The sequence below is a fragment of the Labeo rohita genome, chromosome 21, assembly GCF_022985175.1.
Source record: "Labeo rohita strain BAU-BD-2019 chromosome 21, IGBB_LRoh.1.0, whole genome shotgun sequence".
Taxonomy (NCBI): Eukaryota; Metazoa; Chordata; class Actinopteri; order Cypriniformes; family Cyprinidae; genus Labeo; species Labeo rohita.
Window position 1 is genome coordinate 6,170,983 of NC_066889.1, and position 27,815 is coordinate 6,198,797.

General features: G+C 38.8%; 1 protein-coding gene across 10 annotated transcripts; it reads right to left on the minus strand.

The window, feature by feature from the left end:
* Positions 1–1,617: 1,617 nt before the first annotated feature.
* On the minus strand, positions 1,618–23,823 carry elnb (elastin b). Of its 10 annotated transcripts, none has more exons than XM_051093725.1 (60): positions 23,656–23,807; positions 22,231–22,461; positions 22,053–22,094; positions 21,752–21,976; positions 21,613–21,639; positions 21,036–21,341; positions 20,798–20,824; positions 20,560–20,709; positions 20,406–20,474; positions 20,267–20,293; positions 20,094–20,168; positions 19,959–19,973; positions 19,820–19,846; positions 19,526–19,636; positions 19,331–19,399; positions 18,899–19,231; positions 18,717–18,803; positions 18,577–18,624; positions 18,437–18,487; positions 18,305–18,337; positions 18,145–18,219; positions 17,924–17,965; positions 17,534–17,827; positions 17,406–17,432; positions 16,890–17,165; positions 16,757–16,786; positions 15,799–16,185; positions 15,677–15,706; positions 15,344–15,565; positions 13,974–14,003; positions 13,633–13,881; positions 13,512–13,544; positions 13,229–13,423; positions 13,089–13,121; positions 12,722–12,805; positions 12,472–12,510; positions 12,074–12,106; positions 11,896–11,985; positions 11,754–11,810; positions 11,581–11,667; positions 11,448–11,489; positions 11,300–11,323; positions 11,081–11,107; positions 10,913–10,996; positions 9,622–9,642; positions 9,499–9,525; positions 8,863–8,907; positions 8,338–8,769; positions 8,100–8,216; positions 7,958–8,008; positions 7,318–7,365; positions 7,058–7,219; positions 6,919–6,957; positions 6,527–6,811; positions 6,245–6,307; positions 5,724–5,831; positions 5,499–5,540; positions 4,586–4,642; positions 4,406–4,462; positions 1,618–2,580 (listed from the first exon to the last, which is right to left on the minus strand). In XM_051093725.1, exons 1-60 carry the CDS (start codon positions 23,792–23,794, stop codon positions 2,534–2,536), a joined length of 6,183 nt encoding a protein of 2,060 aa, XP_050949682.1. In that variant the 5' UTR covers positions 23,795–23,807; the 3' UTR covers positions 1,618–2,533. The 10 variants fall into 10 exon arrangements, with proteins under 10 accessions (XP_050949682.1, XP_050949681.1, XP_050949677.1 ...); XM_051093724.1 differs by having other exon boundaries at positions 17,534–17,641; positions 17,732–17,827; positions 19,959–20,168; XM_051093720.1 differs by having other exon boundaries at positions 17,534–17,695; positions 17,732–17,827; positions 19,959–20,168.
* Between the last annotated feature and the right edge of the window lie 3,992 nt (positions 23,824–27,815).

Here is a 27,815-nt window from a genome sequence, read left to right on the forward strand (position 1 = left end):
ATAAAATATTAGAATATTCAAATTTTGGATGATACACAAAAAAAAAAAAAAAAAAAAAGAAAAAAAGTTGAGCCTGGATACATAGTTTTAACATAAAAAACAGTGATACATAAATAAAAAAGCTATAATTTCTTAAAAAAAAAAGAAATTATAAAATTAAAAACATTTTAAAAAAATGTGTCATATTTTCATAATGCATTTAATCAAATTGCTTTGAATCAGCATAAATCAATTAATTCTGAAAACAAATAAATGTATTCAGTTAAAAAGAATGAACATGGTTAAAATACATCTGGCAGTGAAACGTTATATTTAAGTAGTTAAAATATATGAGAATGAAGCTAATTGGATTGATTAATGATAAATATATAAACCTGGTTATTGTGCATTTAAAACACATTCAGTTTATTACTATATTCTGGTTCATTTATTTAGTTGATGTTAAAGGGGTCATCGGATGCCCATTTTCCACAAGTTGATATGATTCTTTAGGGTCTTCATGAAAAGTCTAACATGCTTTGGTTAAAATTTCTCGATGGTAGAGTAAAAAACACCTTTTTTACCTTGCCAAAATCAGCTCTGCAAAAATAATCCTATTCTGGTCGATGTTGCTTTAAATGTTAATGAGCTCTGCTCGCCCCGCCCCTCTCTTCTCTCTGTGGAGTGACGAGCCCGTTTACTTTAGCTGCATTTAGCCGTGTTTAGCCGCTAAACTTGCTAACTAGCACGTTATTAGGAAAGGCGATCGCAAAGATTCAAAAAAAAAAACTTATACTGACTTCTGCTGTAAGTGAAGCTGGATCTCAAATGATTCACGTAAACATAGATGGATATATGTAGATCGGAAGGTGTATTCCCTTCATAAACAAACTTAATCAACTGCATCTTCAGTGGCTCAGATGTTGGGAGTTAATGACGACTACTATGTGCATTATTACATCCAACAACACAACACCTCAATCGCTTAGGAGCCATTCTTGTCTACGTCCCTGTTCCGGCATCGAAACAGTGGTGCTCGGACTGTTGCTGCTCATTTAAGGTGGGTTTAAGGTAAGACGGTCATGTCAATCAACTATCGTGGGAGTGGCTTCTGTTGGTGTGTCGTCACACAGACAAGATGCAGAGAATGGCTTGATTTGAAAAAGGGGAATTTTTTCTCAGATTAAATAAAAACCACTGGGTGGATTTTTATCATTACAAGGTGGATGTGTACACACACTGCCAACACACATTTATGTTCAAACAACATGTAAAAGTGAACTTTGTATATGATGACCCCTTTAAAACTGTGTAATCCAAATGGATGGAAAATCTTATATGCAATTCAAATATCTTAAATTTAGGCCGAAAACAGTTTGTTTTTAAAATAATTTCAATATATATATATATATATATTTAAAAAAATGTGTTCCAAAATAAGTCCTGCATTCTAAGAGTAGAATGTGAGTGAAAAACAAAAACAAAACATGGTTTACATTTTTACAATTTATTTTTAGAAATGTATGATGATAAAAACCCCCCATAAAAAAAAATCAAAGGTCATACGAAAATGTGTTGGAGTTTCACAAAGTAACAAGTGCATAAACGTGAAGAACAAAAGTAAACAATGTGAGAAGATTCACTAGATGAACTGCGTTTATCATACTTTCATGTCACATTTGAATAGTTATACAAACACAGATACAACATTCACAACACACAATGCTTACAAACCCCAAAACGAGTTAGGTTAAATGCATAGATAACCTTAAAAACCCAACATTTTAATTTAAAAAGAGTTACAACAAACATACAAAAACAAGGTTTTACTAGGGTCAGGATACTAGAAAAGAAACCGCTTCAAGTTCCTGAGGTATCTTTAAAGACAGCTTATAATCCTCAGTACTTAGATGCTGTCTACTGCAGTTACGACAAGCATTTTGTTCTTATAAGACTAAAATTGGTAAGCCTAGATCCCGTTCCTTTATGTGACTACACTTTGAAAGAATGAAGATGCTGGAAAAGACAAAATATGGATTCATGAACTCATATGCATATAGCTAGAAAGAAAACAGGCTCCCTTTACTTTACGATAGATGGCCAGAACATGAAGCCTAATGACGCTGCTTCCCCCACTGTCACAGTTCGTCCTGAAATAGCAGCGACACGTCCCCAGATTGCATGTGTCTAAATACACTCTAAGTGTAAGCGAGCAACTGCAGCAAAATCGTAAGAGATGCACATCTGGAACTGCAGGATTTTTGAAATGGAACATTAATGGCTGAAAATAAAATGTAAAAAAAAAAAAAATCAAGCATCCATGTTAGCAAACTTTTAGAAAATGTATAGTGACATAAGTAAAGTAAAGGGAGTTTAGGCAGTGCAAAGAGTGCCTTGTGAGGTTCATATCATCTAATCATAAGGCTGAAAAATTCTTTAGTGTAAGTCTAAATCTCTCACATATTGCATGAGGCACTTTTAAACTGTAAAAAAGTGCATTTGAGATCAGGCAGTAGCACCACTGTTTATGAGGTCACTTTTATCAGCTGGTTTCTCACTTCCTCCTCCTTCCGCAGTATTTGCCTTGGCATCCTGCGCCCCCTGCAGGAAAAGACACTGTCACTGCCACCACTCTGTTTATTCAAACTACAGTGTTATTAAAGAAACATCAAGAAACAATTATACCTATATTTTATTAATATTTTGTAATGTTTTTATTTTTATACTTTCTGTTTACATTTTTCTTCATTCATTTTCATTTATCATTTTTTCATTGTTTTCAAGTTTTAGTAATTTAATAAACTAAATGAAAATAACAAATGTTGCCTTGGCAGCTAGAATAAATATCTATTTTTAATTTTATTTCATTTAAAGTTTATTTCAAGTAACGAAATGGTGTTTATTAGGGGTTCAAGTGCGTAGTGCGTTATAATTGTTAGAATGTCACGGATCAGCAACCTCCATGTAAAACTGATTGTGCAGACCAAACCAGAAGTCGTAGAGACTTAAAACTTGGAGGGATGGTGGTACTTAAACCACCTACAACGTGAGCAAGGCTTGCCCCAATCAGCCTGACGGGGGCGCTACAGTGATCAAAAGTACAAAATCGCACATAACTCCAAAACCGTCAGTCACAGGCTCAAGATGTCGTCAGAATCCTTGGCTCTTAGCGAAATTTTCAGGTATTTTGCATCTTTTGCAAACTAGTCCTAGGTTTTTTCGCCCGGTCAGAACTAACCCAGTGCGTAAAGATTCCCTGGAGAGTAAATATCAATAATTAGCAAAAAAAGTTAAATTTTCAACTCATGGTTGCAATGGGGCACTAAAACGTTCGAAAGGGGCAGGACCACATTTAGTAACATGCCAAACTTATGTAAGAGCTCAATCTGAGGTCACAGAAAAAAAAAAATTGCAGAGCTTGGCCACTTGGTGGTGCTATAAGAGGGAAAAAAACCCCAAAATGGCCATAACTGCAAAACTATTTGTCCTATCAACATGAAAATCGGTGTGCACGGTCTTGGTCTGAAGTGCCACAAGTGTCTACAAGGACATTTGCCTATCTCAAAAAACATGGCCGCCATTGGCCAAAGAATTTTGAGCACAGATCGGAAAAATACTCGGTGGGCCTGTTCGACTCACGGCTCCAAAGGTCTGAGAGCAATTGGAAAGAACAACTTTGCATCTAGATCTACTGCTTTCATTCAAATTATTTGTTAAATGATTGAAATGTTAAAAAAAAAAAAAAAACTACTTTTGTGAACTAGTCCTAGGTTTTTCGCTCAATCTGGAAAAAAACACAGTGGTACAATGTGATTTATAAATTGGCTAAAATAACCAGGTGTTGGCTGTTTGCGCTGTGCCGATCGATCATTGTATGACAGAGAACGTGTCCCTGGGAAGTGGCACTTTTGGTCAACCTATTCTATGGTACATTTCTTGGATTTGTCAAAAATGCTTTTTTAATTATTGATTTAGGTGGGTACATCCTTGCTACATAATATGTAATGTCTTTTTCCATACATGCTTAAATGCCTTAACCGCTTGAACCCTGGTAATCGCTGCTTGCAACTATATTTGTTTTGGATTTAGTTCACAATAATAACCACAACACATACATACTAAACTACTACGGTATTTTGGCTCATACATTTATTTTAGCTTTAAGGTCGATATAAAACTTGGAATAACATGAAACCTACATGGAATAACATGCACTGAAGAGCCATTTAGATGACTAGGAATGTGTATTATGAAAGTAATTGGTTGTCAGTTTTCATTTTAAAATTGATCCTTTGCGTTCTGTGGTTTGATTTCCTTGGGTTTAATAAAACATGAACTTGTGCAAATAAATGTCACCCTTCCAACACTTTTTTGCAGTATGGACCATAAAAAATTGAGAGAAGTGAATTTACATCTGCTTACGTACCTCTGTAGCCTCCTGCACCTAGAAAGCCTTGAAGAGCTGCATATTTGGCTGCTTTTGCTATAAAGAATCATACAACACACATGCAAAATATAATTGTGATTGGCTGTGGAAAATGTACAGGTCTAGACCAACCTGCAATTTTATTATATTATTATTATTATTATTTATTAATTTTCTTACATTGCTGAGGTGTAAGTGGAGCACTTCCAGGTCCTCCTGCACCAGTGCCACCATAACCTACAATACAATATAATATATTCACAACTCTTCATTAATCACTCTGAATGAATTGCACTGATCATTGTAACACACTGGTGCAGTAAAACATCACTTGGTGTTTATTCACACACCACTAAAATGTTGCTCTAGTAATGTTTTGATGCACAATGTGACGGTAATTGAATGTCTTTGTCAGCTGTGACTTTTTTTTGTTAGAAATTAAAGTAAACTGACTGTACATTATCACACTTATGCATTTTATAAATGACTTCCACTGCTTTCCAAACACATGCATTGCAAAATGAAAATTACTTTATTCTTAAATTGGTCCCTGTGTCCTTTTATTCTCATTTAAATACCTAGAGCAGGGGTGCCCAAACTCTGTCTTGGAGGGCCTGTGTCCTGCAGAGTTTAGCTCAGACGTGCTTACTTCATACACTAGAACTGATGAGGTTTGTTTTTGTGTGTCATGCAAACATGATCAAGCTTCCACAAAAACCAATGAGGTTTGACCTAAACCTCATACCATATTTGATATGCTCCATTTATGTGCGTTGATCAGTGTTTATGTGAATAAAAGCCTAAAATGAAATATGTTGTTCAAATAGAGTAATCATGTATCTTCAAAAATACTTGTTTCAATTGCTCTATTCATATGAATTACTTATACCATGTCTATATGTAGTTTTCAATGCATGAAAGTTTTGGTTGCGTGGACTTTCAATGGATGGGCAAAAAGGATGAGATCCAATTTAACTCTGTATCCTGATATCTGCTCTTTTAAAGCTCTTCAACTAAGAGAAAATAGAAGGAATGGATGACCTTATTTCCCCAACAGGTACAAGGAGAACTGAGGTAGAATATAATAGCTCACCTGGCTGATAGCCTTGACCACCCAGTGCACCCGTGCCAAAGCCTTTAGGACATTGAAACAAACACAAGTAAATATAATCCATCCAAATTTTACATCCAGTATGCTCATTCAGTTGGTGAGACAAATGAGTAAGAATTTGATAAAAACCATGCACTATGTATAGTGAATTTATCTTATAATAATAAAGAATTTTAAACCATAATGCTAAATATAATGTAACTTTACCTCCACCAGTTCCTACTGGACTTCCAGCACCTACTCCTAGACCTCCTGGCCCTCGACCAGCTCCTCCAAGACCTCCCACGCCTCCAGCTGCACCTAAACCTCCATACCCTACAATAAAAACACTACGTAAATATTATAATCATATGATAGCAAAGATGTCAGTAGCGTTTCAATTTAATGCCGCCACAGCCATATCTGATTGCCCGGTGAATGATATTGTGCAAATTTAGTACTTATACTCACTTGGAAACACTGTTTACTTTTAGAAACATTACTTATTATGGAAATAACACACTTGCAATCAAAGCATACTTTCTTTAAGTACACCAAAGTGGCACATTCAATACTATTAACACTTCTTTATTTATAAGTGCTGTCTTTCTACCATCATTCAAGCCAGACTAGTAGTTTATATTCAGGTGCCTAAGCTAATGTAATGATATTGTATTAGTAATTCATAAATATAATAAGTAAGTCATAATTAAGTCATAAATTATATCGATCTTTTATAAAACAAGAACCTGTTTTCCCAGGTTTCCCAGCTCCAGCTCCCAGGCCAACACCTGGATATCTGGCACCTAAACCTAAAAAAAATAAAAATGTATAATAATAGTATTAGCTATTTATGGCACAGATGTGTAGTTAATGTATTTTAGGATGCACATGGATATATTTTAGTATTTAATGAGAACTCTAATTATATTTTATACCATCTTTTGTAACCAAACATGTGAACCAAGATAATACAATTTTATTGCACTACTGTCAAATGTATATTTAATGTATATTAAAGTGCATTTTACCTCCACCCAGTCCTCCAGCTCCTCCAAGACCTCCACCAACACCTCCTGGTCCAAGTCCTAGACCGCCACCAATGCCTCCAGCACCTCCTGGTCCTACTCCTAGACCACCACCAAGACCTCCAGCTCCTCCTGGTCCTACTCCTAGACCGCCACCAAGACCTCCAGCTCCTCCTGGTCCAACTCCTAGACCACCACCAAGACCTCCAGCTCCTCCTGGTCCAACTCCTAGACCAACACCAAGTCCTCCTCTTCCAGCCCCACCCAATGTTCCAGCTCCTCCATAGCCTGATAACACAATGAAATAAACCAATTTTGTGGTTATAAATGATGTCTAACCTACAAAGTACTGGTGATTGCACTATTAAAGTGTTGATTTAATGGTTTTTACATACTTTTAGGTGGTTTTACTCCGCCAGGACCATAACCAAGCCCTTAAAAAAATTAAATATTAAAATGTAAAAAAGAGTCTTAAAATGTAAAAAAGGGTCTGTAGTCAAACTTTCAGAAGTAATAAACACTTCAGAAACTTACCACCAATTCCAGGCCCTCCAAGTCCACCAGCACCACCTGGGCCACCACCATAACCGCCCGGGCCACCACCGTAACCACCTGGACCACCTCCAAAACCACCGGGTCCTGTTCCATATCCGCCTGGGCCTCCAAGCCCACCAAGTGTGCCAGCTGCCCCGTAAACTTCCATCAAAATGACAAATTTGTTATTTAACACTCTTTCCAGTTCAGTGTGTAAAATACAACCAAACTACCTTTTTATCACAGATGTTTTCTGTTACCTTTTCCTTGTTTGCTGCCCACTGCAGCCCCACTGGGGAACCTGAGGCCTGCAGATAAATCACATACAAACATACAATTCTCAGAATAACAATAATTGTCATAAGTCAAGTCAAGTCAAGTCAATTCAGGCTTTATTGTCATTCTGCTACATGTGTGGACATACAGTGGAACGAAATGTTGTGTCTTGCAGGACCACGGTGCTACATAAATAAACATAAATATAAACATACATACACTAGACATAGGGACAATTTTTAAACCTATACATAGCTAACTTACTGAAAGCGGTAATCTAACTATACTTATACTAGAAATAATTGACTATACATACACATAACCTAAAACAGACTATACAAGTACTTTACATAATAACTGTGCATGATAATGTGCAGAAGAGGTATTTAAGGTTAAAAAGCAAATAGTGCAATATGATTTGTAGTGCATTGGCAAGTAAATATTTGTTAAGTCTGGTGTCTGGTGCATATAGAAAAAAGAGTGTGTTTTTACAGGTGGTTTGTCTAGCCCACTCACCTGTATGTAGCAAACTCAGAATAACTGATACATAAAAATATCAGGAATATGTTTTTTTTTTTTTTTTTTTTTTTTTTTTTTTTTTTTACATCTGAAACAAATACTTACCAGTCCCAGGTTGGAGCCCACCAGCTCCTAAACCTCCAGCTCCTCCATAACCTACAGTAGATTTACAAATTCTTATATACAGGCACAAGCTAATTACATTATTTAGTAAATATTACATTAAGTGCACTTTATTTAGCTCTACCTCCTGGTAGCAAACCACCGCCTCCAGGCAGAAGTCCAACTCCTCCTGCTCCAGCTGGACCTGTTCCACCTACACCTCCAACTCCAAGAGCTCCAGTTCCACCTGTACCAGTGTAAACTAGAAGAAGCACACTGATTATAATACATAATATTATACTATATTACAAAATATTATAATCTTTTTTCACAAAAACAAGCTAATAGACATTTAACAGATCAGGATTTTCATGGTAAATCACCTTTGGGGGGTTTAACTCCACCCCCAATTCCTCCTGGACCTCCTCCTACTCCTCCTGGACCTCCACCAACTCCGCCTGGACCTCCACCAACTCCGCCTGGAACTCCTCCAACTCCTCCTGGAACTCCTCCAACTCCTCCTGGTCCACCACCAACTCCTCCTGGTCCACCACCAACTCCTCCTGGTCCTCCACCAACTCCACCTGGTCCTCCACCAACTCCTCCTGGTCCACCGCCAACTCCACCTGGTCCTCCACCAACTCCTCCTGGTCCACCGCCAACTCCACCTGGTCCTCCACCAACTCCTCCTGGTCCTCCACCAACTCCTCCTGGTCCTCCACCAACTCCACCTTGTCCACCACCTACACTTCCAGGTCCTCCTTCAATAGTGCCTGGAGTATCTCCACGTCCAGCAATGGCTCCACCTCCAACACCTACAGTAAGATAAACAAAATAAATATTATTACAAATAAAAACGCACCTGCTTGCCCAAATATACTGAGATTAAAGTGAATGGCAGGAAGTACCTGGGGGTTTTATTGGTTTTGCGCCTGGTAGTGTTTCAATATCACCTATAAGGAAGAAGAACATTATTTCAAGTAATTAAGTCACACTGGGACATACATTTATGAATGAATAAAGCATTAAAGCCTCTTAAACCGATATTAACCACAATCCTTATTTTTATATAAACTAAAAATAAGTCAAAAAACACCACTGATAAAACCTAAAATAGGAAGTTTTAAAGGGAACTAATGAAAATGCTCACTCTTGCTACTTTATATCTAACACTAACCTTGAGCCTCTGGAAAAAAATATAATAGTTATAAACTAAAAGTTGCTTTGTCAATGCATGAATTGTTAATGCAAAATATCTTTGCATTAAAAAAAGTATTAGTAAGCTCAGTAAATTTCAAAAGAATAAGTTTAATAAGCTACCAGGCCTACGTCCACATGCAAGAGACTCCTCCACCACTAGAGGGAGTCGTAACATTAACAAGTTTTGAACATGATGTAGATGGATAATTTCGGTGTAAATCGGCTGAAGAACTCCACTAACTCTACCAACTACTAAAATAGGAAACAGGGAACATAATCTGTAGCTCAGTGATCACATATGTGAGGTCAGAAATGCATTTTCATATTACAAAGACAGATCTTACTCTCTGGTCGTGGCACTCCAGTTCCACCTAAAAAGGGAGAATGTCTATAAGGTAAATAAATTCTCCCACTTAAAAAATGAGTGTTCATTTACAGTATAGTACAACTAAAAGCTAAATACAAACCTGGTACAGTTCCAGTCACACCTAAAACATGAAGAAAAAAACTGTCATTCAGTTATTAATTTTGTGTTGACGTACTGGTGAAAAAACCAGCATATGCTGGTAGGTATGTTTTGATGCTGGTTTAAGCTGGTCCTTAGCTGGTTTATGCTGGTCCTTAGCTGGTTTATGCTGGTCCTTTGCTGGTTTTTGCTGGTCATGTTCCTGGGCAAGGACCAGCATAGACCAGTGAAGGACCAGCTTCAACCAGCATCAAAACATACCTACCAGCATATGCTGGTTTTTTCACCAGTATCTCTTCGAAACCCATTTTCAACACTTCATAAGCAAATCAATGATTTGATAATTTTGATATGCATTTATGTGAAATGTTACATAGTACATAGACGACAATAATATTAATTCCACTATAAATATGAATAGCTTGTTTTAGGAATAGTTTGCCAACCACCACCACAGCAACGATAATAATGATAATTCTAATGCTTTCCGCTACAAATGTCGTTACATACATTGCAAACCATCAACTATTAACCATTAAAAAAGGTTTCCTGTAGTGTGTTTTGGGACATTTTCTTTCAACAAGCCACCAACAGAAGGCGACAAATTACCAGTAAAGACCAACAGCCCTGGTGAAAAAAACAGCATATGCTGGTAGGTATGTTTTGATGCTGGAATGCTGGTTAGGTAGGTTTTGATGCTGGTTTATGCTGGTCCTTAGCTGGTTTATGCTTGTCCTTAGCTGGTTTATGCTGGTCCTTTGCTGGTTCATGCTGGTCCTTGACCAGCAACATGACCAGCAAAAAACAGCAAAGGACCAGCTTAAACCAGCTAAGGACCAGCATAAACCAGCATCAAAACCTACCTAACCAGCATTCCAGCATCAAAACATACCTACCAGCATATGCTGGTTTTTTACCAGGGAGGGACCATTACAGTTTCCATTGAAGCCAGAACAGTTACCATTATAACCAGTAAAACCATTACAATTTCTGTGATGTTTCCATCACAAATTGGTTTTCTTCTCCAGCAGGGAATAAAGTTCTGACACAATTTACTCAAAAGCCTGAATGATTTGCTTTTTACTGTGGACCAAAAAGTAATTTTTAAAAGCATATTCTGACAAAACAGAGATTGTGTCTGAACAAACATAATCTTTTCAGGCTTGTCTGGGTTTGCAGTGTATACTTTTTATTAAATGCCAATTAAATATGAGGTACAGACAAAGAGAAAACCAAACAGTGACCAAAAGTACATGACAAAATCCAAAGAATCAATATGATGTCTACAGTACCTGGTTTTTCTCCAGCTAAGATGGGTATTCCTGTTCCAGCAACCCCATCAAGTCCATCAACATCAATGGACCCACCAGTAACACCTGAAAAAGATTACATACGGCTTAGTTTCTGTCCTTTTAAAAAATTTGAAATACAACTTAAAATACCACCTCCAATAGACCCACCTGATCCCTCTATTGGTCCGCCAGATTCTGAAATAATCACAAAATAAAACTGGTGGCTAAAAGGTGGAAACACCTGCTAAATTTTTCTTATAATGTCAAAAGGACAGTTGTTTTATCCTAGATGTATGGGATCAGATGGGATGTTAAAAAACTAAACAAAACAAAACCAAAAAAAAAAAAAGAAGAAGAAGAAGAAAGAAAAAAATAAACATTTCTTACCAGTCTTGGGAGCTTTTGTACCACCTGTGTTTTCAACAAAACGTTGAAGTTACAATTCAGTAACACACAAATTAATAGGTAAAATAAATAATAGATACATATATAAATATCTATAATAGAGTAAAAAGAAAAGAGGAAATAACTTGACCTTCTCCAGCACCACGAGTTGAACCATCAGGACTGCCTACCACTATCATGGAACAGGTAAAACTGATAGTTATGACTCTGTTATGGACGTCCCATATGTGTATCTTAAGTACATTCCAAATTAACTGCATTACCTCCATCAACTCCAGGTTTAGGTCCTGCTCCACGATCTGTGCCGGTAGCAGCTGTACTACCTGGAACTGGTGTTCCTCCTATGATGCCTGGTCCCCCCGGATTTAAATTGAAAATTTGAATTTTACTGGAGTTATGGATTGTTAGATGCTATAACCATAGATCACCAACTCACCATATTTGTCTGGCTTGGTTCCTGAATCTGGTGTACCTCCAGCCACACCTACACCACCTATGATGTAATGTTGAGCATGTAAACAAATTCCGATCTGTATCTATTAACTGTTATTTAGACCTCTTTTAGCAGTTGTCATCACCAGTTCCAATTCCAGTTCCTGTGGCCCCAGTTCCACCTGTTGCTGGTACCGATCCACCCAACACAGTTCCGACCCCACCAGCTGGTAGTCCTATTAGATGGAGATGCATAGGGTCAATTTTTAACCAGTATACATGTGATATTTTAATTATAAAAATTAAGTTTCACAAGTGGTTTACCATATTTAGGTGGTTTTTGTCCTCCTGCATACCCTTTGGAATGAAATGAAAAAAATTGGTTCACCCACCAATGCTTAGACCAATGCAATGCAATGCAAATATTGAGAAAATCACCTTTAAAGTTGTGCAAATTAAGTTCTTAGCAATGCATAGTAAAAATCAAAAATAAGGTTTCGATATATTTACAGTAGGAAATTTACAAAATATCTTCATGGAACATTTACTTAATATCCTAATGGTTTTTGGCATAAAAGAAAAACTGATCAGTTTGACTCATACAGTGTATTTTTGGCTATTGCTACAAATATACCTGTGCTACTTAAGACTGGTTTTGTGGTCCAGGGTCCAAGTTTAGTGATTAGTATTGGACAATCTATTGAAAGCTTTTAAAACTTTACCTCCATATCCAAGACCGGTCCCAAGGCCTCCAGGCAGAACTAAAAAAGAGAGAAGTATTTATTTATTAATTTATATGAATTCCATATTATGGATTAAAAACAACAACACTGAGACATTTCTTAAATTATCTTATGTTCCACTAAAGAAACAAAGTCATGTCATTTTGGAACAATATGAGGGCGAGTGAATTATGACAGAATTGTCATTTTTTTGTATGGGAAAAACTGAATGTTAAATTGCTTCACATACCACCTGAACCTCCTGCCAATCCTGTTCCAGCTCCTGGTACAGCTCCTGCTCCTGCTCCCAAGACACCTCCAGATCCAGGTAAACCTGTCGGGATATGCATGTGTTTAGATGTTTGTTAATGTTGTATCATTTCAAGGCAAACATTTCATATTTACCCTTGTGTTTATATAATAAGTTGATTTTAAACACAAACTATAACTATAACTATAATTGTTTAAGAAAAAATACAGTAATGAATATTACATTATATTTCATCATTATATTCATAAAATATTTGGTAACATTAAATGTACAGTATATTAATCACTGATCAAGAGGCACTTGCAATATACATGCATGCAGGTGTATGTAGTGTAATTCAACTTGCCATATTTAGCTGCTTTTGATCCAGGTCTATATCCTGTAGAATGTTACATGTAATTCATTTAAAAGATAAGATGATCAAGTACAGTTTTAATAATACAAATTTTCCTGTGTAAAATACCTATTCTGACTAGTTTAATTTACCTCCAGCACCTGTTCCATACCCAGGCACTAGCCCTCCTCTGCTTCCTGCTCCGACAGCACTACCAGGAAGTCCTGATCCAGCAAATCCAGACCCGGGACCTCCTACAGTCCCTGGACCATAACCACCAACTGACCCTGCCCCCGTGCCCAATCCTCCTGCTGGACCGGTTCCTACCTGACCTTGCAGACCAAGTCCTATACATGGATTGAAATCATTTAACGGGTGTTGATGCCAAATTGTAGAAAAAACACATGATGTCAAAATCGGTTTTAAATATCCTACCATATTTCAGGGCCTTTGATCCTCCTGGATATACTGCATTGGATACAAAGTATAAATGTAGATATGGAAACAAACCGAATGTCTAAATTGCTTACATGCAATATAATGTTTGCCAGCATACCTCCAGAGCCAGGTCCATATCCTCCAGCAGGTACTCCTCCCGGCCCATAACCACCTGCAGGTACCCCTCCAGGTCCGTAACCACCTGCAGGTACCCCTCCTGGTCCATAACCGCCAATTGGTGCTCCCCCAGGTCCAATTCCTCCACCTGGTGTTCCTCCAGCACCTCCAACACCTGGCACTGTTCCACCACCAAGTGACCCTCCTAATCCTCCAGGCAATCCTGTTCCACCAGCTCCACCAGTAAGCCCTTTTTGCAAAATGCATAGATAAAATGTAATTTATCATTTTTATTTTTCTACATGGACACTAAAAATTGGAGATTATTTAACTTCTCCCTACCATATTTGCGAGCTTTGGCCCCAGCATATCCTAGAACATAAGAAGTCAATATTAGAGAAATACGATTTGGCAGTGCTAAGCTATGTGCAGTTATTATTATAAGACATTGAACTTCCATTTCTACAAAGCATTCAAATATGAGCACAGCAAGATCATTATAGACCAGTTTTGCTTCTGTGGGAACCTCCTCTTATTAAAAAAAAATAAATAAAAATTCTACAACGTCAAAATGTCACCTCAAAAAACCTTGGCCAGGCCAATGTGGTCATTGGTGAGCTACACAGAAAGAAGAGCAGAGTATCTAAATACTACTTATGCATAAAATCAGCATCTGGCAGATAATCAGTATTATGCTCTAACCACACCTACATTGCTGTTTGATTTAATTATACAGTTATTCACTTGGATAACTCTGAAGAGACATTAGAATGTACTCAAGAATGTGATGGCTAAATTTAGCCAACCAAAAGAAAGGTCATCTGAACATCTGAAGATATGCTTGGCTAGACATGCTACTTAGGTTTCCAGATTGGCCAGGGTTTGATTAAACTGCAAAAAAGGTTGAAGCTATCATTTTCTTATGACATTGCATTACTATGGTTGATGAGTCTTTGAGTTTGTGCAAAAAGACTGACATACCATGCACATTATTTGTAAACTGCCAAACGAAACTCAGTATGCGGTTGTGTAGAGAAAGATCTTGGCTATAAAACAGTTGTGCCACCTCATTCACATGTCTATACAGTACGTATACCAATGCATTTGTGTCTTGTTGTGGCTTGCACTTAAGAATATGAAGAAAATTATGTGAAACATTGTTGAGAGGCACATATAGCAATGAGGCTATAAAGTGTACTTTGTAGTCAAGTCTGGTGGTTAGCAACTCTGCCGCTTTCTCCTTTCACCTTCTTTAAAAATGTACTAGTACGCATGGGAGTAAACTACACTCTAAGAAAAGTCTGTACAAAATAAGGCACAATGCCAAGTCGTGTCACCTTTATTTTTATAGCGCTTTATATAATAGAGATTGTTTAAAGTAGCTTTACAGTATTAAACAGGAAAGTAACAAAATCAATGATGCAAACTTCAAAACGAAGCAAATCCAAAGCAAATACAGCTGTAAAGCAGCTGTAGCAAGACAATAGTGCCAATTTTTCAGCTCCAGTCAGTTCAGTGTTGGTAACTGTGTAAAGTTCATTCATTATGAAACAAGTTCAATTCAGCTATAAGCAGCTCTACTAAAAACAGTGGTGTAGTTCAGTTTTAGTCAGTTCAGTGGTGATTCAATTCAGTTCAGTAACAGTGTCAATGTTGCAAAATTCATAGATTTTTTAGCCTAGTGTATTAACTCATTAAAAACACTGATTTACCTCCAGGTCCAAATCCAGTTCCAGGGACACTACCAGGTCCAAGGCCACCACCGGGTACACCTCCTGGACCATAACCCACACCAGGGACAAGTCCTTGTCCAGCCCCAGTTCCTGGAATAACCCCTGCCCCACCTGGTCTGACACCAGTGCCTGGTAATACACCTGGAATACCTCCAGCTAATCCAGTGCCTGGGCCTAAACCAGCACCTCCACCAAGCAGACCTAGAAAAATAAAAATCATATTTAGTTTGGATAATAAATGCTTTCAATAAAGCTGTCATAATTCATTTACCAGTGCAGTATGTTGAAGGATTAAATTAAAGGTTGTTTTACCATATTTACGAGCTTTTGCCTCAGCATATCCTGCAAAAGCAACAGAGTATTTCATATTAAACATGACCACAAAACTTTATTGTAAACTTTATGTAAAACAATAGGATGGTATGATTTGGTACCAGTTCCAGAGCCGGGGAGTCCTCCAGCACCACCGCTAGGAAGACCACCAACTCCACCACCTGGCAGTCCACCAGCTCCTCCACCAGGTAATCCACCAAGTCCGCCTCCTGGTAGCCCTCCAACTCCAAGTCCGCCTCCAGGTAGCCCTCCAACTCCAAGTCCGCCTCCTGGTAGCCCTCCAACTCCAAGTCCACCTCCTGGTAGCCCTCCAACTCCAAGTCCACCTCCAGGTAGCCCTCCAACTCCAAGTCCGCCTCCTGGTAGCCCTCCAACTCCAAGTCCGCCTCCAGGTAGCCCTCCAACTCCAAGTCCACCTCCAGGTTGTCCACCAAGTCCAGCACCAGACACACCGGCTGTTCCACCTGGCAATCTTCCAGTAAGCTGAGCTACAATGGATTTACCAGTGAATATCAGTGTCTTACATTTCCAAAGATTCTGTCACTGTGGTAGAATTTTACAAATTATATATGAAATGAAATCATACAATCTGAGCACAGTGATATATCACACTGTGATTTTATGTACAAATTATTAGGATTGAATTCGGCCAGTGGGACAATAGTTGAGGAGCCCTGATGTTGGGTATACAATACACATGGTATACTAAATCATTAAGAGCCATGTTAAAATTATTTTCTTTTTTAACTTGAAAAGGAGGAGCCAAACAATAGAGGCAAAAACTAAATCTGAAATTTTGATGAAACTCATCCTTATGATCAGGATGGAAATATAAATAAAAACCCTGTTCAAACACACCTTGCTGCAATTTTCAAGTAATCCTCAGCACATTGGTTTAGGTGTGTTTGATTAGAGTTGGAGTTAACATACTATAACTGTCCAGGAGCAGGGATGGCATTCCCTGTACTTGAGCAAAAATGCATATTTATGCATATTAATGTTCATTTGACATAAACAAGATCTGTTTTTAATTGTAAAATGTGAAATATAAAGTCGTACCATATTTTCTTGCTTTGGCTGCAGCATATGCTAAAACATGGAAGAATAATATATGTCATTGTGCTGTTAATGATAACAATTTTTAACAAGAAAACAAGGTAATTTTCATACTAATATTATTTTTTCAGGATACCTTCAGGACTAATTCCAGAACCAGGAAGTCCTCCAGCTCCAAGGCCACCCACTCCCAAACCAGAACCAGGAAGTCCTCCAGCTCCAAGGCCACCCACTCCCAAACCAGAACCAGGAAGTCCTCCAGTTCCAAGACCACCAACTCCCAAACCAGAACCAGGAAGTCCTCCAGTTCCAAGACCACCAACTCCTAAACCAGAACCAGGAAGTCCTCCAGTTCCAAGACCACCCACTCCCAAACCAGAACCAGGAAGTCCCCCAGTTCCTATCCCAGAAGCTAGAAAATAAATAACCCAAAATTGCATAGAAATTAAGATCTCTGTTTTATATATGCTGCATGATAAACTTCAGTCCAGAAAAATTAGCTTTTTTTATGTGTAATTTGGCTTTCTTCTACATTAACAGATTTTTTTTACAAGGCTTTATATTTAAGGTATCTACTGTAATTTCTTTACACCTATCATTTTTCATGAAAGCCAGGTGGTTGTATTTAACATGAATCTGAAAGTTTTCTTACCATACTTTCGAGCTTTTGCCCCAGTTCCTAATGGGAGACAATCCATGGATATTGTAAGACTGAAGCGAAGTTCAGCATTTAAGATAGTCCCTAAATATTTCTCTATTTGTAATAAATAAGAAATTTACCCCCTGGATAGGCACCACCAGCTCCCGGATATAGGACACCAGGAGTTGCACCGCCAGCTCCAGGAATGACTCCAACACCTGGAACACCAGCTGCACCTGGAACACCACCTATTCCTGGCACACCGCCTGCACCAGGTACGCCACCTATGCCTGGCACACCGCCTGCACCAGGTACGCCACCTATGCCTGGAACACCACCTGCACCAGGTACGCCACCTATGCCTGGAACACCACCTGCACCAGGTATACCTCCTACACCAAGCCCACCACCGAGACCAGGAACACCACCGGCCCCTGCAAGGAGAGTGATGAACATCAAGCTTGTCGTTTAGACATATATTGAAATTCTTGTTCCTAAGAAGGTCTTAAATTTTTTTCTGCATGACTTACCATACTTGGCAGCTTTAGCCTGAGACTTTGCAGCGCCTGTACCTTAAATGAGGTAAGAAAGTAAAGTAAATACTCTAAAACTTTGTAATCAAACAGCAAATAAATTTATTTTTAAAAATGAGTAGCTAATTAAATTGGCAGGCAAGTATAATTTCTGTTGGTTGATCTCAAATGTAAATAACTACAATGGATAAAGAGATGGATTTTCAAATGCATACTACCTCCAGACTTTGGTGATATAAGAGGATATCCACGGAACACGCCTGGTATTTGTTGACCAAATCCTCCGCGGCCTCCTGCAAAAGAAAAGTCAAATGAGCTCTGTTAAAACTAGTTTTCGTACCTTTTATTGAAAGAACTGTTCTTTCAGTAATTTTTTACCATTGGCTCCAAGTGCACCTTGACCAAGCTGCCCTATAAACAACAAAATAGAAAAAAGATCCTCAGAAAACATTTTAATTGCTTGATGATAAAGCTATAAATTATAAAACTAGAAAACCACATAAAGCTTACCAGTTTGAGATCCTGTGGCTACACCTGGCAGAATGCCTCTACCGCCAAAACCTACATATAAAAATGTAGATGTCATATTTGTATAAATATTCTACAAACAGAGGAAAATGTCGTAAATGTCAAATAGTTTAGTCACTCACCTTGTCCAGGAACTATACCCCCTTGATATAGCCCAGGAATCCCAATACCTAAAGAGGAAATATTAAACAGTGCTTTCTTGTCAAAGATTTGATAAAACTATTCCAACAAAACAGGAGCTCCATCAGTTTGACGCAGTTACCTGGCACTGGTGCCTTCCCAGCCTTTCCGACTTTGCCCCCAATGCTTGTCCCAGTTCCTGGTGTGCCAGTTTGAGGGAGAAAAGGTGCTAGGAGCCATAAAGGATTGAAAGGTTGGAAAGATGAAAAGCTGCAAACAACTGCAAACAGCAGTAGCTTAAGAGTTATGCCTCTCAAAACCTACCTCCACCAGGTGCAACTCCTGCTCCTCCAATTCCAGTTCCAGTGCCACCTGGTCCAATTCCTGTGCCACCTGGACCAGTCCCTGCGCCACCTGGACCAATCCCTGCGCCACCTGGACCAATCCCTGCACCACCTGGACCAATCCCTGTACCACCTGGACCAATTCCTGCACCACCTGGTCTAATTCCTGTGCCACCTGGTCCAATTCCTGCACCACCTGGTCCAATTCCTGTGCCACCTGGTCCAATTCCTACACCTCCAGGCAAAACTCCTGCACCACTGGGTCCAAGTCCTGTGCCACCTGGACCAATTCCTGCACCTCCAGGTCCATATCCTATTTAACAAGGATCAAATCCAACATGTATTTGTGTAGTTTCAAATACGTTTTTATCAAGTATCACACCTTTATTTAAACATTACCATCTAGCATTACCTGGTTTTGGTGGTTTCTGACCAGTTGTTCCAGCTCCAGGATAAAGACCTCCGGGCCCACCATAGCCACCTAAAAACACATTCCATTTTTAAAGCAGCAGATAATATGATTTTTTTTTATTACTGCCTCAAAATACACTTACTTTTGTTATTATTTCATATCTACAACATAGAAGGAAAGGAAGTATATTCTTACCACCTGATGGGTAGCCTGTTCCAGCACCTCCCGGTGTAAGTGGAATAGCACCTGCTCCAAGACTTCCTGTTCCAAATGGTCCACCACCAAAACCCCCAGGCCCACCATAACCTAAATGTAGACCATCTGAGGTAAATGCATTTTGAACCACTGACAATACACAGCTTTCAGACTGCAATTATTAAGAATTAATAAGAAATAGTGATGTTCACAGCAAAAACAATGTATGGATTTTAATTATGAGTGCACACTTTTTTGTTGTAGTTGCAGTATACTTTTTAATTCACATCATACCTGGTTTTCCAGGTTTTCTGCCTGCTCCTGTGACAAGGCAAAATTGTTTTATTTTTTATCAAACAGTGCTATGAACAGCATAACAAAGACGGTAATAAAAAAACTCTTGTTTCTACTGTTGATTAAAAAAATGTCTTACCAGGTCCGAAGCCACCTGGTCCAACACCACCAGGGACAATGCCACCTGGTCCGACACCACCTGGTCCAACACCACCAGGGACAATGCCACCTGGTCCAGTGCCACCTGGTCCGACGCCACCTGGTCCGACGCCACCTGGTCCAACACCACCAGGGACAATGCCACCAGGTCCTATACCTCCTGGGCCATAACCACCAAGACCTCCATAACCTGAAAATAATGTTTGTGAATATATATGCATATGGAGTGAAGCTAGCTTAAATTCCTCAGTGAAGATGAAATCTTCTTACATCTTGCAGATTGCCTACCTGTTTTGGGTGGTTTTCCTCCCACACCTAGAAGCAGGAAAGGGGGAAAAATAACGGTACTAATCAGAACCTAATATATTTAGTATTAAGCTTTTAAATATTCATAGTTGCTAACATTTATTTTGATTAATTTTCTAACCTCTTCCAGCACCTGCTGGACCAACTCCACCAAATCCTCCAACACCAGTGCCCACGCCAGTGCCCAAACCTGATAAACAAATGATAGAATTATATGTTGTAAGAAACATCAACATAATAGACTGCCAAAATTTAAAACATTGGAGTTTCTCTACCTTGTCCAGGTACTCCTGTGCCAATGCCACTAGCTCCAGGACCAACACCAAAGCCACCAGGTACTACACCCCCAAGGCCAGTACCCCCTGGCCTGAGTCCAAGGCCACCAAGTCCACCAGTTCCAAGAGTTCCTGGAATGCCCCCATAACCTGATTGTGTGAAGCAAGATTTAATGTATGTAGTTGAAATCGCAAATCTACGTGAACACTGTATTGACTGCAGTTTTCTCCCACTCACCTGGTTTAGGGGGTTTGCCACCAGCACCTACAGACAGAATAAAGTATAGTGAAATAACAAAGTGCTTGAGATCAATCTCAATCTATTAACCAATTTAATATCTACCACCCATTTAGCAGTATTTATTTGGCTTATCTACTAGAGTTATTCTACAATCCCACAAAGACTAGCAGAACCTATTAGGGAACAGTTCAGATAAGTTTACTTATTAGTAAATTTACATTCTGAGAAATATCACCTGCTCCAAGGCCTCCAGTTCCAATACCAGTTCCAATCCCTCCAGGTACGACACCTCCTGGTCCAGTTCCTATGGCACCAGTGCCACCTGGTCCTATGCCACCAGGTCCTATGCCACCAGGTCCAATGCCTCCCGGTCCAATGCCACCAGGTCCAATGCCACCAGGTCCTATGCCACCAGGTCTAATGCCTCCCGGTCCAATGCCTCCTGGACCAATGCCAGAAGGTCCAACTCCTCCAACTCCAAGTGATCCAAGACCAACGCCTGTACCACCTGGTCCAATTCCTGGTAGACCTCCATATCCTCCTGTGTTGACACAATGAATTTCTCATCTGATGTAAAGGCATTGTCTCTACCAATTTTTATTGTTAAAATCAGGGGGTGCCCAAACTCTGTTCTGGAGGGGCCTCTGTCCTTCAGAGACACACCTGAATTAGATAATCAAGCTCATACTAGGCATACTAGAAACTTCCCGGCAGGTGTGTTGAGGCAAGTTTGAGGTAAAAAAGGACACAGACCGAGTTTGGGCACCCGTGGTTACAATGAATCCAAACTTTTAGCATGCGTTATATCTCACCTGTTTTAGGTGGCTTGACAAATGACCCTGTGAAAAACATCAATTCATCAAATCATTTTTGTGCCACAATAACATGTCCCCAAGTAGTTAAATATGTGTACAGTACAGTACCATAATATGTAAAGGAAATTTCATCAACCTGTTCCGAGGCCTCTGGTGCCTAATCCACCAGTACCAAGTCCTCCTGTACCAAGCCCTCCAGCACCAGGCCCAATTCCCCCAAGACCTCCAGCACCAGGCCCGACTCCCCCAAGACCTCCAGCACCAGGCCCGACTCCCCCAAGACCTCCAGCACCAGGCCCAACGCCCCCAAGTCCACCAGCACCCAGTCCAGCACCTTGCCCCCCAGGACCAATGCCATAGCCTATTACAAGTTAGACAAGTAAATATTAATGTAAACAAACTTAAAATGACTAATTAGGAGAGATTTAACCACTCACCTCCTGTCTTTCCTGGTTTGAAACCAGGTATTCCACCAACTCCTGGTTGAAAAAAAGAAATAATTAGATACAGTACATACATACATATATACACAATACAATACAATTTATTAAAGATTGTTATAGCACTGATATGGAAGCTATGGACACTAATTGCAGATAAAATGTAAATGCTTACCAGTTCCAGGTCTGATGCCAGTTCCTGGCCCTATTCCAAGACCACCAGGACCAGCACCTGGACCTAATCCTGTTCCAACTCCTCCAGGACCAACTCCTGGCCCAACACTTCCGATTCCAGCACCAAATCCACCTCCTGGACCTGTTCCAGCACCAAGTCCAGCTCCAGTTCCAAGACCACCCCCTAATCCAGCTCCAGTTCCTCCCCCTGCACCAGCTGGTATGTAAATTCCTGAGAGAGAGAGTGAACATTAATAAATTCCTTTATTAATATGTCCTGTGCAGGATAGCACGCCAGATAAAAAAAAATAAGGAAGCATTTAGTTGTGTGTTTTTGTATGTATTTGAGAAATCTGAAATGATAAGTCTACCAAGTCTCCTGAAAAGCTGTGAACATCACTGTTTGCACTTCAGACCTGTTCTTTGTTATTTGTTATGTCAGATGATGCATATTAGGATCTAACTCCTGCAACACATTATCAGTTTATGAGAACCATTCTTGTCCTTTACTCAGTGATGATGCCACATACCCAGACGGTTCTAACAAATCTTCCATCTAGTCTTTCATGTGAAGCCTCAAACAGCACAGAATATATTTCCAGTCTCTGTGTTCTCTTGGAGGCACAGAGGAACAGAGAATGGATGTGATTCATATGAAGAACAACATCCTATATGTGACCTCTTCCAAGAGCTTGTAACTAAAAATATGAAGTCCTCTGTTCTACAAACCCACTGGGAAAAGCTTGAAAGTTGTTAGTATATGATGTAATGATCTGGATTAGAATTTCATCAGATCTTTATTTCTACATGAATAAGAGATGGCAAGTGGAAACCATATCCATAAACATAAACACTGACTTCAAATTAATGTAATTTATTTTAATCAAAATCCATCTGGTTGGATGGAGTACTATTTGTGATGAAATCAAATTAAACTCAAAATTACATTAAAAACTTTAACCAAATGCGAATGCATCATGTTTCACTGACATGTTAGATACTTTACTAATATTTAGTTTATCCAATAATAAAAAAAAGTAATACAAAATGCTATCTCAGATTGTTTTAAATGGACAGCTTGTAACTTTACGTTGCCTCACCATCATAAAGCTTTAAGTATTAAGATGTAAAGATCATGCAAGAACAAGACCTGAGTCAAATTTCACTGACAAAATAAATCCTGCAACAATACACCACAGCATTTCCTCAGTACAGCACTTTTATTTCAACTTTCTTACTTTTTATTCATCCATCCTTTACCTGTAGCTAGAACATTCAAAATATAGACCACAAAGTACAAGCTATGTGCATCCACTGTCAGCAGCATGCTGCTAATTTCAAGAGAATGTGATGCTATTGCCAAAACTGCAGTACACCTGTAATGCAAAAAGATAGTAAAAGCCAAATGAGTTTGGAAAGACCTTACCTCCTTGAAGGGAGGGTTTACACAAACCCAGCAGGAGAAATCCATGCAAGAGCAGAGGTACCTTACTCCAGGCCATCCTGCTCTGTAATATCCCTCTCCAGTCCCGAACTGTGGGTTTTATCCCCCAAAAGCAAATCATTGCACACCCATGTCTTGAACAAGAAGGATAAGGGGTGGGGGGTCAGTATGAAAGAGAGAAAAAAAAAAGAAAGTAAGGATGGAGGAACACTACGTAATTAGGGAAACTAGCACACTTGGGTCTTGTACATTATGTTTTTTTTTTCTGTTTTTTCTAACCCCACCCCTAGCCCCCCTAAATGACTGGTGCTAGTGCATTTATTTGGGTCACCTCTGCCAACATGAGTCAAAGCGTTGGCCAAAAAATAAAGACAGATATTTGAGGATAGGGGGAGAGAGAAAATCTCTCTCTTTCTTAACATCTACCTCACCAGGAGAAACGTCTGCCAGATATTCTCATGGAGAGTATTTCTTTTTTATGCAATCAAAAGCAGTAAGAAATCACTCCAGATAAGGTTATTACGTGATATATTGTTTCCAGCCACAGGGGTGTAAGTAACATTTAAGGACCGGGCCCATCATTCAATCATTCAAGAAGGAAGAGAGCTTACCTCTGAGGTTTAAAGTCATTTGGCCAGGCTCCAGGGATCACTCTATTGTTATTAACGTACGAGTCCCAGAGGAACACATGAAATCATGTATGTGATGGAAAAACACTGAATGGGTGTGTGTTGGAACACATTATTGAAGGTTGACAACACAGATTTTAATAACCCCTGTAGCCCCAAAGCCTTTAGGTCCAACTGGGATGCTGACGGCTAAATCATGAAGACTTTTTGAAATAATGGAGCATCCTTAACGGTTCAATGGGACCTCTGAGAATGGAGGCGTACAACCGGGACCTATACATAAATGGCCTTTTCATAATTAAGTTGTTTCTCTCCTTAATAGGCAATAATTTTCAATGTACTTCAACTTCAAACAGTCTTTTAGGCTGAATGACGTCCAGAAGATCTGACAATAGGAGTATGAGTCAGACATTACGCTAAAGCTGCTGTAAACGTCATTCACTAACTTAAAATGTTCCTCTATCTTGACAGTCATTTGTTATAACTGCTATCATTTTTTTCCATGTTTTATGATATTGTTTCTTCTCCAAGGGTATCACTCCATATAGGTTGTTGAATACTGCCTGTAGGCATCTGCCTGTTATATTGTTAGATCCTTGGATATACATACATTCTGGCAGTTTGTGTCAAAGTTTTGTAAAGAAACCAAGGGGGTTTTCTGGAAAGATACCATATCCCCCTCCCCACCCCTTGCTGAGTTTTAAACCCAGATTGTCTAGCACTCCTTGTTTGGTCTGGAGGAGTTTTGCCAAAAAGTCTGCGTTCAAGCACTAGTTGTGTTTCAGGCTGTTGGCAAGGAATAAGATTACGTCATTCCTCTACTGATAGATGCTTTTTTTATATTCAATGTAAAATCATGTACATGTGTATACCTTTCTGTGTGTGTGGAGGTTCAGAGGGGAAGTGTTGTCACAAAGCATATCTTAGTAATTAAATATAAAGAACAATTAGATGGTGTCTACATTCCAAGCCACAAAAGTAAACAACATTCACGTCCATTACTGTGCAATGATCCTGAGGAGAAACCATCGACAACTAAACATTTAAAGTCCTCATGAAATCAGAATTTACACTATTTACATTGATAGTATTAAGGTGAACAATTGACCCTTCGCAGGGAGTTTGATTGACAGGTGATCAGCCCAAACATACTGCCGAAACTACCACATTTTGGTAGATTGGTCTGCAAACCTGTAGCATGGTGAACGACGTCAAGTTGACCATTACAAGATGGCGGACGCATCTACATGCTTGGAGTGATCGAATGGGGCATCTATACATATCTATGTTCTAAACAGCCACAATACATACCTCAAGTAGTGTAATAAAAAAGCAGCAATACATGCCTGTACAAACACTCTGTGGACATTTCACTTGCCAAGAAACGTTTCAGAAATATATATAAAAGCATGTATTTCCAGAAAGCCTAGGTTGGTATTTATTGTTTGACCTTCGTTAAAAAAATGACACTGCGTGAGAACATGATGTTTGGACTGAGAGCGCCATGGCTTGTCGGACATAGCAACAGTAACAAAGGGCCAGGCCTTGCAAAGGGTCAATTAATCCGTGCAAGTTAATTCACTGAAAAAAATAGTTTATCTTGGTAATCTTTAAAACAAAATCTGAACATATGCTTCCACTCTAGAACAGCATTCTTTCTCTGATGATGTCATTTTGATGGCTTGGGCGGAGTATTCTTAACCACGTCCCTCCAACTGTTAGTTGGACAAAAAATAGTTTGCGACAAGCCTCGAATTGGACCACACCCCCCGATTGTTCAGTGGTTCAAATCGGCCTTACAAACAACCTTAAAATCTTGTGTGGCCAGGCTTTGGCATTGTCAGGTGCTTACTAGGGTGTTCAGGGTGCTTACTTGTGTGTTCTTACTCAGTTTTTAGGGCATTAAAGGAGGTGATACTGTATAGGTGCTAGAGTGTTCTGGGTTGTTGCTAGGGTGCTACTATGCAGTTTTTAGGCCTTTTCTAAATGGAGTTGCTAGTTGGTTCCTAGGGAGATGAGGTGCTAGGCTGTTCTTTGAGCTTTTGGAAGCTCTGGTTGGTTACTAGGATGTTGCAAGGCACTTCTAGAGTGTTCTGGGTGGTTGTTAGGTCGCTGCTAGGTAGAGTGCTGTTTACTGGTCAAAAGTAAATTAAAAAACATGAAGTTGAATCCCAAATGATGACACACTAAGCACTTGTACTATGCACTACGTTTAGTGTATGAATTTATAAGCTCATTTTGTCATCCAGCATCATCAATATGAATGCTATGAAAAGAAAGCCCCCTCTGCTATGAAAAGAAAGCTGCCTCTTTTTAGTCCATAAAGTATCCAACATTCCACACTTTTTTTTTTTTTTGGTTAAAAAGTGGCACATCTTGAATTTACACTGTTTAGGTGTCATTAGCTACATTTCCATCCAAAGATGCAAATTTAATATTTGCGAGAATATTAATTCTCCATTACCATTCCTGACTAACGAGTCAAAGAAAACAAAATGGTCACTTCCTGATGATCTTGCAGTAAATATCATTAAGAAAAGTAGGCGAAGCCTACAGTGAATATAATAATTTTCATATATGGGCATGCTACAAAACTGGTGCAAACTGCTATCCCACAACCAAAAAACACATTTAAAAAGCATTTAAGTATTCAAATCTTGTTTACTAGAATCCTTGTATTATCTATTGAAAACCACATTAATATTTAAAATATTAGAGTAAGCTTAATATATATATATATAATCATCATTTATTTGGTACTTTCAATTGGGAGGTGGTTGTCCCGAACCCTAACCCTTAAATTTCAACTTATTAAAATAGAATTGAAATGTTTAAGTTCATTGGCCGAGACTAAATTGAACTAAACCCATAAATTTATGATTTGGAAATATTCCTGTGTCCCTCTCTCTCATAGCTACAAGGTGTGAGTACATAGGTCTCATCATTTTGAGATAAATGTTCAAAAGTCTGAAAAATCTGAGTGTAACTTTAAGGAATGTCACTACCGAATAGGTGTGTGCAATAAGCACACTTTTTTGGGAGTTATTCCATAACATTTAGTTTTATTATGTATAGCACTGTTCAGAACTGTGCTAGCTAACCATGTGCTGATTAGCATCTTTGAGCTAGGTTAAATAGTATCTAAAATTTTTGGTAGTGACATCTTTGTTTTTTGGGTATTATCCCATTTTGGGATGGGATGAATCAACTAAGATGTTATGATAGTGTTTGGTTCAATGTATATTCAAACTATGAATCCTTAATTTAGAAATCAGTATGATCATCTTTTTGCCTTTTACAAAGAAAATAGGATTCAAAATACAACAAATCTCATAAATTACACTTGACATATTGTTTAAAATGTAATTGTTTAATTGATTTACCTCTAAAAAATTTTTAATAAATAATAGCAAAAAAAATATATTTACAATCTAGATGTAAGCAAAATCTTAATACATCAATTAAATTATATATTACTGTGTTTCGGTAGTGACAAATTTGGGGAGAGGATGC